General features: G+C 42.6%; 1 protein-coding gene across 4 annotated transcripts in view; it reads left to right on the forward strand.

The window, feature by feature from the left end:
• Positions 1–8,187, forward strand: part of AFTPH (aftiphilin) — a 42,543-nt gene extending 34,356 nt beyond the window's left edge. For 2 of the 4 annotated variants that reach the window (XM_058834734.1, XM_058834735.1), the window contains 2 exons: positions 1,099–1,222; positions 6,953–8,187. In XM_058834734.1, coding sequence (XP_058690717.1) covers positions 1,099–1,222; positions 6,953–7,097 — 269 coding nt within the window. In that variant the 3' untranslated portion in view covers positions 7,098–8,187. Of the gene's footprint in view, positions 1–1,098; positions 1,224–6,952 lie in introns of those variants that run through there. The other 2 variants (XR_009277162.1, XM_058834737.1) reach the window with 2 other exon arrangements.
• The last annotated feature ends 7,693 nt before the right edge of the window (positions 8,188–15,880 follow it).

The following is a 15,880-nucleotide window of genomic DNA, read 5'->3' on the forward strand; positions in this document are numbered from 1 at the left end:
AGGTGTTTGTAAATGAACACAGTGCTTATGAACAAAAATTCTGTGCTGTCTTTGAAAAACACCTTGGGAATGGCACATATGCACACTTCATGAAACCCCTGAAGTGAAGCATGGACTATCTGAAACTATAACTAGGGAAGTATCAGCAATCTAAAATGCAACAAACTTTGTTGTAACAGTCTTGATTTGTTTTGGTAATTCTAATTCCTAGAGATTATTTTTTTTTAATAGTATTTAATATTTAAAAATCCTAGAGCTACTTCCTACTGAGATGTGATGCTTGATATTAAACAGATAGAGTTTAACTCATACATATACATTTTTTGCATACAGGTTTCCATTGTTTGCAGTGTTTTCAGAATGACCTCTGCTGCTAAAATTTGAAATCTGTGTGCAACAAATGTGATGTCCAAATTCAGCATCTGACTTCAGATACCTGAAGCTGCGAATTCAAGGCTGAAACATTCAGATTCTTAATGCATTAGAAATACTTGAAAGGTGAAAAGGGAGTGCAGACTTAAAGTTTTGGTAGTCCTGTGCATATTAGTATATAATAATAGCATTTTTAAATGCCATTCCACTTCTACGTTTCATAAAAGCTGCTTTTCCTCACTTAAAATTTCAACACAATCCCTAGAGAAAAGCCACATACTACATGCACTGTATTGCATGCCAGTGTTGTTTGTAATCTCTAGGTGAAGAGTTGGTCCCTGTTAACATGCACTGCTCTTTTAATACAGGCAGTTGAGTTGAAGTAGTTGAAACAATCCATTTTGACACAGCTGATATTTTTTGTAGAGGTTTCACTCTGAAAAGTCAATCAGACTGGTTTTGTTTACTCACAGACTGAGACTTGGTATGCCAGACTTGATCCAAGTTGTGTGTTTTGTACTACAACTAAAAAAGCTGCTGAAAAAGGATGGGGAGAGAGGATGATGCTTCAGAAACGCAGACATGTTCTGTCATGTTCTTTTCATGTATCTTGAAATTATAAATGATTCAGATGTTTACAGAAAACAGTCTCTAGCAAGTTGGTCTGTGACTAATTATGATTCTACTTGCCTCCAACCATCACTGATTATTGTTTTATACTGTAAGGTGTGGATCCTGAGTTGTATGAATTGACAACCTCAAAACTGGAAACTTCCAACGCAAGCAGCAGAGTGACTGATGCATTTGCAAGGCTCATGTCCACAGTGGAGAAGGCAAGCACGTCCACAAGGTAAATGCTCTTCATTGCACGTTTTCCTTCTGTTTCCAAGGGTGACATGAAATGTGAGGCATGAATGTGTGTGCAGTTTCAGGGCAGACGTTCCTGAATGATCAAAATGCTTTAAATTTTAAATCTGAAGTTCATTGTACTGTAGTTCTTATTTCAAATGATCTCAGAATTCTAAAATGAGATGGGCAAGAGTTTATGAGCTGAAGGAAAAGGATCACCAGGACCAATGTTGGAAAAGTAGAGCCAAAGACTGAACTGGAGGAAACAACTTTCTGAATGCTAGAGCTGGTTCCTGAGAGTGGCAGGGTAAACTGAATCAGTTCAGTGACCTAGGACTGAGAAGACTCTCCTTGGACTCTGTGTAATTTATAAATACAGAATGTTTCACAAATAAAATGGTAACAGGCTAATAATTTTGACTTTATTTGTCCCTTCACATATATTTCTAACACCTGTCAAAACTTCAGTGACCAAACATCAGTATAATTTCGCTGTTGCAGGTTAAGGATTGAGTGTTTAGTTGGTTCAGGATGTAATTTCTGCCTCAATGGAGCACATGTGAAGTAGTTTTGTGCTTTTTTCATAGGTAGTATCTATAGAAAAGCTTTAGACATCAAACAGCTTTCTTGGAGTATGGCCTTTTGATTTGGTACCGAACAGTCTCTCCATTTATAAGCTTGTATTCTTTGGGTTTATTTTTTTATGTGTATCTTAGCAGTAGGATCCTAGACTGTCTTAACATGTGATTAATGTCTGTGCCCGTTGAAAGAAATGCTGAGGAATCTTTGCTAAGTAAAACATTGGTTTTTTGGAAGTGTGTGCCTTGACATGCAACAAGTAGATGGTAACATATCTTCACTCTCAAGTGATCTTTAGGGTTTACTCAGCACTCTTAAACTAGATGTGTTTTCATGCAACAGCCCTTTGGAGGAGGCATGGTAGTGGTGGGATAGAGCTGACTTGCTTAAAATGACTAATTCGTAATTTTCAAGAGTTCTTTTAAAACATGCTCTTTTACTGAGAAATCTATCTTCCTAGTTTTCCTGCAGTGATAATTTTCAAAGTGAACATGAAATCAACAAGCCATGAAGTTTCAAGGGAGAACCAGTAGAGGGAACTCCCCACTTCGATGCTGATTTTTGTGTCTTTTGGATTGCGTCTTTTTCTATCCATGGAGTGCACTTACTCTTCCTAGAAATACCGTAGTGGAAGTTTTGGCTTTCAGGAATTAGAAAACATAGTTACAGTTGAAATACTTTTGTATTATATTCTAAGTTTAATTTAAAAGTAACCACAGCAGGACATGCAAATTCCAAATGTATCTTCATTGTATCTGCACTCTTAGATTTGTACATTGCTTTAAGATATCTTAGTTTTTTGTTTACAGAGGAACTTCGTTTAAGTGAATGTTGACCCTCATTTTTCTGTAGTTTTTATTTTATATGAGGGGTTTGGGTTTTTCCCAATGTTTCCACAGTACACTTGAAAGCTCTTATTTGTGCTTTTAAAGCTCTTTATCCAGATGTCAGAGCTCTTCCCCTGTGCTGGAGAGCATTACTTACCAACAGGAATTGGTTCTAGATCTGTGATGTAGCAATATATCAGGCTGAGGACCTCAGACTTGGAGGCTGAGTTCAGACATACACAAGGATTAGCTGTTTTCACGATTTAATACATTTTGTTTGTTCTTATCTACTCTGAATTAAAAAGAATAAAAAATCCAGTACTTTTTCTGCTTGATTTCATGCTCCCCAAAAGAAAAGCAGTCTGTTTTTTAAAGCTAGAAATCTTCTGAGAAATAAAAAGGTATAGCCTCAGCAGTATACCAAATAGTGTGGCACAATGTTAGCTTTTTGTAATAAATTTATTTTTCTTTTCATTTTTTTCAATTCTTTTGTAATGAACTGGAGACTTTAAAATAGGAGAGGCTGGGTACAGCCAGGTCAATGGGAGTAAGGTTCATGCACCAGCCTGGAAATGTTAACTATTAGACATGCATGATAACTGACTGAGGAGGGCAAAACCAGTGGATTAGGATCACTTTGATGGCAACTTCAGTTGTGCTGAGGCTATCCCATGTCTGTAACTTGGCTGAACCCAGGATCTTTAGGGTAAAGTTTAGAGTGAAAATACCACTGTTCAGCTGTGGGATGCCATGTGAAGAGCTGTCTTTATCTAAAACAACCCTGTCTTTAGTTGCAAAGCCACCTCTTGAACCAGAAAGTTGGTTTCTCAGCAGGAAAGTATTGGGAGAGGAGGAAAAAACTTCCCCCTCAGCTTGAGCCTGAAACCTTGAAGGCAGCAGTAAGTGTTGAAGGTCAGGGATGCAGTGCAGCATTCCACAGAGAGTGTCCAGCCTTGCCTAGTTCCATAGAACTGGCAGAGATCAAAAGTTTATCTGCTGTCTTTTTGAAGGAAAGCAGAGCACTGATCCCTTTCCAAGAAATGGCCAAAACCCTTATTTAAACTGGAAATACTCCTTGGGGATGGTGTTGGATGGAGCAGGCTAACTCTTAATTACAGAGTGTTTTTAAAGTGCATTTCTCTAATCAGCTCATTGTTGCTGATAAAGCCTGGCCTTGTGGGTGCTATCCTAAAAACTCTTTGCAAACATGAGAGGTGACTGAAACCCTGAAATACTTGAATACTGCAGGAAGAGGTTGGAATGCAAAACAGAACAGTGACACACAAGTGATGGATGGACAAAGCATTCCCTCTTTCTTGCCAGATTTTCTTCCAGCAACTTTCCTGCCCGTCAGTCTGGTTCATTTCTTGTGGCTTAGTGTTAACATGCCTTTGAAAAGGAAATTCAGTGCCTACAGGTAGAGGGACTGATACAAATGCTTGGGTAGGGGTATCCCTCCTGTCCTTTTTGGGAGGGAATGTAATGTAGTGTAAGAGAAGAGATGGATGGGGACAAAGTGTGCTGTAGAGGATTATTTAGAAACCAGAATGAGGCAGAGACCTTGTTTTGATCCAGGGATGGGTCCTTTCATGGTTTTGTAATCCAAAGTTCTGATTCCAAAGCAGACAGTTGTAGTACAGCTGCCACTGACTGTCCACTCACTCAGTGTCTGTTCTTTAAGCCATGGCAGGTAGGAGTGAGGAGTGCATGAGCAGGAGAAGCACTGTGAGACTCCCCTTCACTGATCACGGCTCAGCAAAAGAAGCTCTTGGCAATGGGAATGTTTTCAGCAAAAGTGGTGCCTGAAATTAGTGCAGTTATTTCTCTTGTCTCTGTTCAAGGACATCCCAGTTGGTAGTCAGTTTGCTAAGTTTTAATGGTAAAACCTGTCTGCTGTGATGATGCTACTTTGTCTTTGAAAATTAGAGAGTTAATGAGTAACTCTTTAGGGTTTCCCTGGTGATATTTGCTACCAAAAGTGTTGATTGTTACAGGGAAAGGGTACTTCCAGTGTCCGGTTTTATTGTATTGCAGAGGAACCTGCCTCTCTCCATTGAGGAATGGAGAATTTTGGTCATCTCACCCCTTTCTGCACTGAGATAATTTCAAGAAAGGGTCTGAGTCTCATTACCAAGTGTTTCTATCCATAGTTCTGTCGTGGTCACAGCAAAGCAATGGTTGCTGTGTTGGTGTGTCAGCTTCTCCTGCTTTAGAAATACTTTTTACATTGCAGTGGAGTAGATAAATTGTTGCAAAGGGGAATACTCCAGCCAGAAGGGGAGCAGTGGGAACTGGGTGAGATTGAAACCTGACTGGGCTCACTGGTGTGCCTGTTCTGCAGAGAGAGCAGCTGGTACAGCAGGAGTGATGGCATTGTCCTGTGATAAAGGTGCTGCATGTGACCGTGGAATGAAATGCAGCGCTGCCTCTGGGACCCAGCAGTGCCATTTCTTAGCATGCTGTAGTTGAGCAGAGGAGGAAGAGGAATATAAATAGCAAGGAGTGTGTGAGCTCCATCTCGCCTGATGAACAATTACAGGAACATCTCCAAGGCAGCCCTCTTCCCTTGGCTTCCTCTGTCAAACGCTCCTTTGTTAGCTCTGAGTCCTTGATCATCAGGAGTTTGTACCTTTAAGAGGCTTGTGGTAAGTGATTATTAATAGTGGCACCAGATACTGATAACACAGTGGTGGGTGAGAACCACATTTCAACAGCTCAGAGATAGTCCTTTGACTGCAAACAGAGTTGACTGTGAAGTTGTTAGAGGAGGCACATATTGGCTCTCTGCTTCTTCCTTCAGTAAATCCAGCACACAGCTTTGTTTATCCTCCAGAATTTGGTAATCTGCCTAGTCAGTAGCTCATGAAATTCCATTGCAGCAGAGAAAAAAAAAAATATATTGCTGTTCTGTGAAGGTAAGTCAGTAGACTGCCTCATCTAGAGAACTTTTATCAAGTAGGGATTTCAAGTAGCAAACAAAAGTGATAGTTCAGTGTCAGCACCATGATCAGTGATGATGGTCAACACAATCATCAGATGTCAAGGATGTGTTTGACTCCAGGTCTTTTTTTCTTCTAGCTAAGGAATTCTGAGGCTTCTGTGGAAGCAGACTTGTAGCCCCTTGCTTTCCACTGGTCTCTGCTCAGCTGAGGAAACAATCCTCATGGAGGCTGACAAAAAGTGCATGCTGCTTCATGATTGGAGTGGACATTGCCCTCTCATGGGCTTGATTTAAAGTTAATAAATAAGACCAGATACAGAAAGGAAATTTCTGAAGTGTTCTAGGGAAAGCAGTTTCTTTGGTCCAAGCATTTTGTCTTAGCTGGTTTTTTTCCCCCAAAGCTGAGGGAGCTTATTCAGTTGGAATTTTATCATTACAGGATTTAGCTGGTGCCTTCTTGAAACTGGAATAATGTTTGATGGAAAACTGAGTATTTCTAGTAGTAGGCTGTGTTCTTCAAAGATAAGCCAGATGTGTGTAAAGTATAGATTTTTGGGCAAAGGAGGGGGCTCTGTAGCAGTCTAAGCCAGGTTTCATTTTGCTTGGGAAGTGTGAGTTTTTTGCATAATTGTGAGAACCAAGCGACATGGGATTCAGACTTCTTTATTCATTTGTGCTCAGTAATTCTTGTGAATAATGCAAAAGGCAAAGTAAACCCTAGTGATTCTCAAACTGCTGTATGTATCATGGCTACTCATACTCCTGCACTTCAAAGCAAGTAGATACACTTATTTGTGAGGCACCTTCTGCTGCTGCTGAACCCTGAGGGGAGAAAAGGTTTTGGGATCACAACATAGAGTGGCATGTGTGCAGTCTGAGAACAGTTGTATTGAAAACACAGTGTAAATGCTTTTTTATTTTAAAATGGTTGAGAAGTAATTTAAGAGTTTCTTAATGTCCTTTTAAGACCTTTTCCCTTTTATTTTTGAAGAATTGTAGCAGATTTAGGTAGTTTAGAACTAATGCTCTGACTGTTTTATCTCTAGAATACGGGCATGGTTGTCTCTTCAAGTGAGTCTCTTGACTCTTGAAGCTGCTAAAAAAAAAAAGAAAAAAATCTGTAAAAATTATCATTTGAATAGGACTTTTTTTTTTTTCCCTTATTGCAACAATATACACAGGAACATTTTGCTGACTCCCTCTGTTAACACATTATTGGTAGGCAGGTAGGTATTATAACATTAGACTACCTTCAAGTAGCTTACAGAAGTGCCTGTCAGTGGGAGACAAGCTGACAGAACATTGCTTCAATCAGTGATTGTTTCAGTGATCCCAGGGATATCGGGTACTGGATTAATGCACTTTGTTCTTTTCTTCCCAACAGGAAGCCTAAAAAGGAAGAACATCTTAGTGAAGAGGCTGCCAAGGTGATTTCTAGCCTTCCTGACTTAACTTTCATGCATGCCAAGGTGTTGATGTTCCCAGCCACATTAACACCTTCAACAAGCTGCCAAGAAAAGGTAGACTAAAAGTGATGTGAATTGGACGTTTTCTATTGATTTTTTTTTTTTCTTCCCTCTGCGGGGTCGTAAAAAGCAATCTTGATTTAATTAAAAAAATATCAAGTTCAGATGATTTGTTGGTAAGCAGCACTAGAAAGGTATACATAGTAATGTATATTTATTTACATACTGGAGTCCTAAATTTATATTAGAGAAAAATGTAAATAATTGGGGGTAAATCTTTTTGAAGATCTATTCTTTTTGTTGTGCTGGGCTGTATACATTTATGTCTTTGTGAAATACACTGGTGGTGTCCTTCTTAAAAAACTTTTAAAAGTTAAAAAAAAATAAAATCCTTTAAACACATAATGAAAACTTCAATCTTCACAATCTGTGAAGTTCCCCCTTAAGACTTTCAGATTGCATTGAGCAACTTTTTCTTTCCTGCATATATTAAAATATTTCTTGCTGGAAAAAAAATCAAAAGGTTATGTTGTCCCTTTTGTGAGTTTTTCAGTTATTGTTTCTTTAAAACCCAGTAATTTCTTTTGTGTTTTAACAAGCTTAAGATGTGTTTTTCCTTTTCTTTTCCCCCATCCCCTCCCCCTGTTTGATTGGTTGGCTGATCAGTTTTTATGTTCTTGAACTTCAGTAGTATGGCTTTGTCACTATATAGCCTTTTGAAAGGTATGCTGTCAGTAATTTCTTGTTCCAGTTATGGATTACTGTCTAAACACTTGATTTTTTTTTTTATTTTTTTTTTGGTCATTAGAAGGTTGTCTGCTTTTAATCAGTTTGATTTGGAAAAGAAGGACCAAAACAATATGAATGTCTTACAATGAATTTACCTGTTAAAAATTTTTGTTATGTTGTACCACTATTCCTGTTTGATTTTGCACAGTGTAAAATGACATAATCATAGATTGCTATGGTTTTAGGCTGTATATACAGTAAAAAACTATGGGTTGTAAATGTCTGGGGAAATTCCTATGGAAAAAAGAGAGCTATGTCGAAGAACCTCTAAAAAGGTCAATATGCATGCCCAAGGTCTTTTGAGATTTAAGTGTGTAAATTTCCTTTTAGCTTACACAAAATAAAATAATTTAAAAGATACTTATGTATACAGCCTGCTATCTTTTTTTACAGAATGTGTGCATTACTCACCTCTCTGTTAGTGGTAAAATTGATGCACTGTAGGACCTTCTGATTTGAGTTGCTGAGTCCCACAAACCACACCTAGCAGGGTCCTGTGGATTTTCCTTCAGTTCTCCTGTCTCTTTATCATGTTGGGTGTCAGTCTTTTACTTCTGTCTCCAATTTCCCTTCTGGCTTGTAGGGCAGTGTGGCTCATGATATTTGGGGTTAGAGACCTTTTCAAAGCAATTGGCAGCACTCAGCTGTAAGAAACACCAGCTATGGTGAGTATAGAAAGGACAGCTGGGTTTGCTGATTTCTTAGCTACAAAAAACCAGAAACAGAGTAGTCAGTGAAATCTCCTGTCATGTTAGCTTGCACTGTAGCTCTGTGACGACATCCCATCAGAGGGTCTCAGTGGATTGGCTGCAGGTAAGGCATGTTCTGGGTGCTGCTGTTTCTTGGTAGAACACGGACATAGACTCTTCCATCTCCTTTCTAAGTGCACAGCTCTTTAAGTGCTCAGTAGTCACCACCAGTTCATCACTTAACATCTAGTTCTGAGAAATCTCTAGAGTGTTTTTTAATCTATTATTTGAATTTTTTTTTTGTCTGACAGCACTTGGGTCTGAAAAGCCTGAGTTTGATGTCATCAGCTGGGTAAGCTGAAAGGTTGTCCTTGCAAAAGGAAGCTTTTTACTTCTTGAAATGTCCTTGAGACACCAGTGCTGGGGTTCCATCTTTGTGAATGCAGGAGTTTCAGTGAGTGGTGGCTGCTCAGAACTGAGAGCAGCTCCTGTGGCTATGGTAAAGTTAATTTGTAATGGCTACACTGTCTCCTTTGCCCTCTAATTAGTACTGCAGTGTACAATGATGTGGTATCAAACTGCACCCTGTTGTAGCAGAAGAGGTTTAAGCAAAAGCCATCTGCTTTAACATGTAGCCCCAAACCCACTTCTGTTTGCTGTTTCTGCAGATTTTCATTACAGCACTGACTTCATGCCTGTTACATGTCAAAATTAGCTTTGCTAATCTCCCAGGTTTAGCAGTGTTCTTTAGTGCATGCTTATTATATTATTCAGTTCTGGTGTTGGGCTGCTGTAGGTTAAAATTGGTGCCTTTGTTTCCGTGACTGTGGCGTGTCCCTTGGAGCCGGAGCAGTGGGATAGCTGCAGCACAGAGCTATAGCTATTGTTTCAAGGAGAATATGTTTAGGAGCTGACTCATGATCCTTGTCTGGCAGCGAGTGGACTGAAGTATTAAGGAGAGGTGGGGGTGGAAGTGCCAGCTGCAAGTTGATCTTTAGTCTCCTCACAATTGCCTCCAGAGGCAGCTGCCCATTTGTCTTCCAGTCTCCAAGTGCAGTTCTGGTGGCCTGCCGTAGATGGGGGAGGGGAAAAAGGAGATTTCTATTGTGACTGATGTACCAATCTGAAACTTTGTGAAACCTGGTACTACCCAGAATGTGTTTATGGGGTTTTTATGTTCTTTCTGCATCCCACAGACCTTCACACTGCTGAAAGATGTAAAGCTTACATCCAAATTCAGCTTTTTGGGGTAGATGCTGCCTGCCTTAAAATGTAGGACTGCTTTTTGTCTCCTAGCGTAAGCCTCCTTTTTTGTTGTTGATGATGGGATGGACAAACAGGATCCTCTCGCCTCTCTCCTCTGTCTTGTACAGGCGGCTTTGTTCGTATGCAGAAAGTTTTGGCTAACAGATTCAGCTGCATCGGGGTTGTCCTTCCATGCTGTTGCTGTTGACACAACATGCCTTGTCTAGTTTAATCTTGCCAGTAGCCTCATGGGCAGGATGGCAATTGATACTTTGTGCACATTTGGGTTGCTGTGCATTGTCACCAGACATGTCAGGGTGCATCACTTTCACCCCAGAACCGGTGTCACTGAAGAGGGAGCTCTTATGTGCCCATCCAGCACAAGCAGCAGAGGACACCTGGTTCAGATGCAATTCCCTGAGCTGGCACATGGCCATGAGGCAAAGTCCAAAGATCCCACTGTGAAGTGAGCTGCAGGCTCCTGAACGACTGCTAAGAAGGGCTGAGCTCTGCTTGTGAGACTTGAGGGCTCAGCTCTGCCTTACCCAGAGCACCACCACCTGCTGCAGGTGCTGGCAGTGCTGGACTGCCCACAGCACCTGGAGCGTTGACATCTTCTCGGAATATCATTAGCTCAGCAAATTCATTTTGAGATGCCAAAAGTGAAGCCTGCAAATAATGTGTGTGCATGTCCTCAAATGCAGTGAGTGCATACTGAAGTTAACTCTGCATCACATTGAGGTGTTGTACAGAATTTTGCCTGGTCATGAAATCATCATGTGGAAAGTTTTGTTGTTGGACTGCTGCACTTGAGCTGAATATCTGGTGGGCTTTATAGGATGTGAGAGACATAGCCCAGTGCATGTAAGATGAATCACCCTTGGTCCGACCATTTACATTTTGTGCCAGTTCTGCAACTCTGCATATTTATCTTCTAAATTTCAGAGCATTTTGAAAATACAGGGTAGTTGCAAAATGCAGTTGAATATAACTTTTAAAAGCATATGTCATCTAATAATTGCATAGTACCTGCTATGAGAATCTGCTACAAAATCAGAGAAGTTTTTTGTCTTCTGGCCTCTGCCGAAGAGCACAGCCACTAAAGGCAGCAAGCAGCTGGGTCTGTTCCCTCCAGAGAGCCTGGACTGTGAAAGGAGATGGGAAGAAACACATTTAAATCCAGAGGGCTAAAAACAAGGGGAGGGGGAGCTGGAAGAAAACACAAAGCAAGAGTTCAGCAGAAGCTCTGAGTAGGGGAAATAGGAAGGTGAAGCAGTACTCAGAGTATAGGCAGCTGGGATAGCTGTAGGAAGAGCAGATGGTGGAGAAAGTGGGATACAAGCATGAGGAGCAGGAGCATTTGGAGAGAGGGGAAAGCCTGGGCTGGATTACAGGTGCACACACTGTGCCCACTGGCTGCTTTCCTCCAAATCTGGAACTGAGCCTTGGAGATGCAAGGGTCTGAGTTCCTGTTCTGCAGAGGAAATGTGTCACAGCCATGGGGTGAGTGGGAGCTGCATTGCCACAGCCCCGCTATTGCTGTCAGTTATTGTTGGCAGAGAGCTGGACTGCAGACTAAGGGGTTTAAATGCAGCTGCCAGTGCCTGTCGTAGCATTGATACAAGTCCAGATGTTAGAAGACCTTTTTCAAAAATTATTTTTAGATAAGGAGGTACATTATAGTTCCTCACTGTAGATACAAAATCAAATCCTCCGTAGCAAAGCTCTGCTGCGGATTTGGAACTGCAGCTTCAGTCCTGTCATGTGTCTGCAATGTGACAGTTGTTGCTTACATATCCTCCTGTCTTCACCTGATCCTTGCCTCGTGCCCTGTGCAGATTTATTCTCTGAATCAGTGAAATAGTGCAGTGAAATTCTCTGAAGGGCCCCTGCTTCCTGTGTGGCTGAAGGGAATGGCTGGCCCTATGTGGAAATTGCAGAGAAGGCACAGAGGAGTGTGATGCTCTCCTGGCTGGAAGCAGCTGGCTGTGCCAGCTTTTTTTGCAGGAGGTCACTTGTGCACTTCTGCCATTTGGTACCCAGCATGAGTTGCCTGATTGGGATGTGCAGAAATGCTAATTTCTCTGGGATGCAGCTTAAGCAGTTAGGAGCTTTCCTTGTTTGATACTCAGTTGTGGCTCTGTGGCACTGGGGGTCAGGTGCATGTGTGATGCATCCAAAACTGATGGAGCTCTTGTTTTCACCTTGTCCACCTGTACTTAAAAATGTAATGTATGTTGTTAGCCCTGTGTTACAGACAGGTTGCAAAGATAAACTCTTTGTCAGCAATATCTGAGAAGGACTCAGCTGACACAGGTCTCACACACTTCTCAAAGGCAGAAGAGAATTCTGACTATCTCATGTCTGGATTCACTATGTGGTCACCAAAGAAAAGTATTTTTCCTAATTTACGGTCTCTGAGTCTTCCTCTGCAGCTCCACTGATTCTCTCAGGACCCTGCTGACCAGGCACATATCTGCAGAGGTTCCTGGTGCTGTACACATTACAGTAATTGGAATGTGTGCCTCAAGTTAGGCTTGGGACTACTTCTACGATATCAAATGGCCAAAAAATGTTTCTCCTTGAACTAAAAGACACTGGGGTCCTGTGGAAAACAAAATAATTCAAAGGCGAGTCAAATTAGGGTATTGTACATATTTTTTTAAATGTTTGCCTAAACATCCTTAATGATTCTTCTGGCATGGTTTTTCACATGCTTAATGATCCTTTTGGCACCGTTTTGTATGTTTAGAATATACCCCATGTGTGCAATACACTGATCTGAGGCAACAGACTGGGCTGTATTCCCTGAGGGATTCTGCTGGGCTGTCACCTGTGCCATCACTGCTTGTGTGCCCAGGTGGCATTTGTTACACCTGCTGTCAGTGGAGCTGCTGTGGGTGCTCCTTGCTCATCAGGGTTTGTTGGTGCCCGTGCATGGCCAGGTCCTTGTGTGTTGGCATGGTTCACACGGGGTCCAGCAAGCAAACCCGCTCAGGAGACGAGGTTTCCTGCTGAGATTGCTGTCATGGTGTGAGCCTCACCTGCCATATTCTTTGGATCTGACCTTATAGTGTTGCTTGGCCTCCAGCTGCTCAGCAGGGTAGCCTGTAGGAAAAGGAGTTACCTGGGGTACCTCAGGGAGCTGTGGTCTCGTGCCATGATGCTGTGGGCACCCCAAACCTTGCTGCAGTACAAACCCCAAAAACCTCTGTGGTGTTCAGCTCCATCCTCATGAGCCATGCTGCCACAGCTGGCCTGGCACTGCACAGGGGTGAACCTTTTGGACTTGTACCTTGAGGCAAAAAGCCCATCCCAAGCACTTTTGGTGGCAGGGAATGCAGCACCTTGTGCCACACTGGGGAGTTTGTCTGTTACAGACCCCAACTCCAGTAGTAAAAGCAGCAGACAAATTGGATTCTCCCATGCTAGTTCCACATTGCTAAGTGTCAGCTGCAGCTTTTTGGTCTAAGTAGAACCCCTAGTAAGGGTCTCCCCTATTGCTTGAGGGAGCACCTAGTCTTGGCCACAGTGACACAGGGGGAAGGAGGGCAGTCCTGCTGCTCCTGCCACACAACTCTATCCCAACATGTCTTTCCAAAGCCAGTGAGCAGCTCTGTGATCAGAGGAGCAGATTGAAGTACAGTGGGACATGCAGAAGACACATGTGTGGTCATGGCAGAACTGTCTCTGTCTAATGTCCATATTCTGGTGTCTTCTTGGGCTGTCACTCCAGTCTGTAGAGCTGTGATATTGTCTGAATTGTAATTTTTGCTGTGGTTGGAGCTGGTTTTTCAGGTCTTCTTCAGCTGAGGAAAAGAAGTGTATGAGGAGACTGCCTGGAAAAAGCAAGTGAACACTGGCAGCTGTGTGCAGGTACTCCATGAGTAGCTGGACTGCTGGTTTGGTTTTTTTTTTACTCTTTTATGCTCACCAGTCCAAGGAGTTTACAGAAGACAAGGCAACAAAATTTGCTGAGTCTCCCCAAAGCACTTCAGTTGCTCACAGTAGTCTTGGAGAAGGATGTGGGAACACCTTCTACAGGAATTCAGAGCAGAGTGGAAAATACCTAACAGGCACCTTCAAAAATGCAAAGGCTGGCTCAGGATCCATAAGGCTTTTTTGGATCACGTTTTGGCTCTTAAACTACAGGGAGCCTTAGCACAAATAGAAAACATGGATATTTTGGAAGCAAATCAAAAGCAGTCATGAAGTGTCCCTCTAACATCTTCAAATCCTCCCTTTCCTCTCAATCTCTGGCCCTAAATATCATCAAACATTTTGTCCCAATCACAGCAGTTTGGACCTGAAACCTGTTTGCACATGAATTCTACTACCAAAAAGGTTTTTTTTTCAAGGCTGTGTTATTTTACTGGTGCAGGGGACGTGTTTTCATGAGGAGCACTAAAGCCTTTTGTCACTTAGTTAATGCTGAAGCCAGTTAAGAGTCAATGTGCAGCTGGTGGCTGGTGTTTTGCAGCTGTTCAGACTCTTGCAGGTTACTCCACTCTCCCTTGGGCAGAGCTGCCTCCCTCTGACAATGGCAAAAGGAGCAGTTGTGCCGCTGCTTTGTGCTCCTAGGGGAACATTTTCTCCCCTTTTTCATTTTGAAAGGGTGTCCTCTCCCTTTCCCTCTATCCTTGGCCACCTAGATAAAGTCTTTTCTGGCAATTTTCCACCTCCCCTGGACTGAGGAGGAGGAAGCAGGGTGGAAAGGGAGGAATAGACAGCTGTCCTTTAGGTTTCAAATCAGTCAGCTCCTTAGCAGGCTGACAGTGTGAGCTCAGTCCTTAGGAAAGCTGTTCTTTCATTCAGGAGGCGGCCTGAGCCAATTCTCCCCAGTCCAGGGCTGAAGAGGTAGAGAGTTTGGTCCTTTCCAGCTTACAGGACCATTGCAGCAGGCACAGGTTCCTGTTTATTCCCTGTGTTTGCTTCATGCAGTGCACTGGAGGCTGGTTCATGCTGGCACTGTGGAGGTGAACCTGTCTCAGGACACTGCTGAAATGTTGCAGTGTGTGCATTTCAATTTTCATCTCTTCATGAAAACCACTTTCCCCTGAGACTGGGAGTGGCTGTAGGGAGATACCTGGTGAGGTGCAGCACTGCCCAGGCCAGCCTGACACCACAGCATGAAGGGAGAGAGTCCAGGACTTGTTCTCAACAAATTCCTGAGTGTACTGATCCCGGGGGTGTGTTTTGAGTCGGGAGGATCACAGCTGAAATCTCGTTAGCAAATAATAGCCCTGGTGTGCAGAAATCTGCCTGGCTGACATCTTGGTCTTACTCTGCCACTTGTGATCAGCAGGATTGAAAATTTGCCTTTGTGTTTGCAAGGGTGAGCACAGTGTGGCTGCCCTGGTTTGCAGGTGATGGTGAGGAGAGCCATGGTGTGTGGTGGCAAGGGGGATTTTAGTGTGTTTGCAGGAGGAATTTTACAGTTCTGCTGCTGTTGCTAGAGAAATCCCCCTTTTGATGGATACAGAAAATGCTTTCTGCAGCTGGGATTCCAAAGGTAGATGTGTCTGTAATGAGGCATCAGGCCTCATTTAGCTGCAGAAAGGTTGATCAGTGAAAAAAATACTTTTCTCTGGTGCTCTCTGGTTTTCCTCATGAATTTGGGTGTCTGAATACCATGTGTCACCTGGCACACTGCTGAGTGGTCCCTAAATCAGAAATGGTCCTCAAATCTGAGAGTTTCCAGGGGCAGAACATCGCCACTAGCAACAGATAAATACGAAAAGATTAAGTAATGCAATGGTGTGCTATGCTGCCCCAAATTAAATGTTTCCACCTTCAAAAGCAGAGCCCTACTCTCCAAATTTTAAAGAAACCTTGCAAAACGCAGCTGAGCTCCAGGCAGGGGCAGATTTGCAGGAAGGGAAGCTGCACAGATACGGCATTGCTTCAGCTTGGATGTGGGCATGGGATTTTCTGATCCTCTACCCGTGCAAAAGGTCACCAGTTCTCCACAAATTTTTGAAAAAGAAAAAAGGATAAAAGAAAGGGGTGTGGGGGGGAAGCCTGTTTTTTTTTCCCCTGTAAGGGCTGAGTTGGTTCTGCAGTGATGACTGTGAGAATCCAGTAAAGGTGCGCTAAGGGTTTCTCTCAGCTGGCTGCCCTGCA

This window comes from Poecile atricapillus, chromosome 3 (assembly GCF_030490865.1).
Source record: "Poecile atricapillus isolate bPoeAtr1 chromosome 3, bPoeAtr1.hap1, whole genome shotgun sequence".
Taxonomy (NCBI): Eukaryota; Metazoa; Chordata; class Aves; order Passeriformes; family Paridae; genus Poecile; species Poecile atricapillus.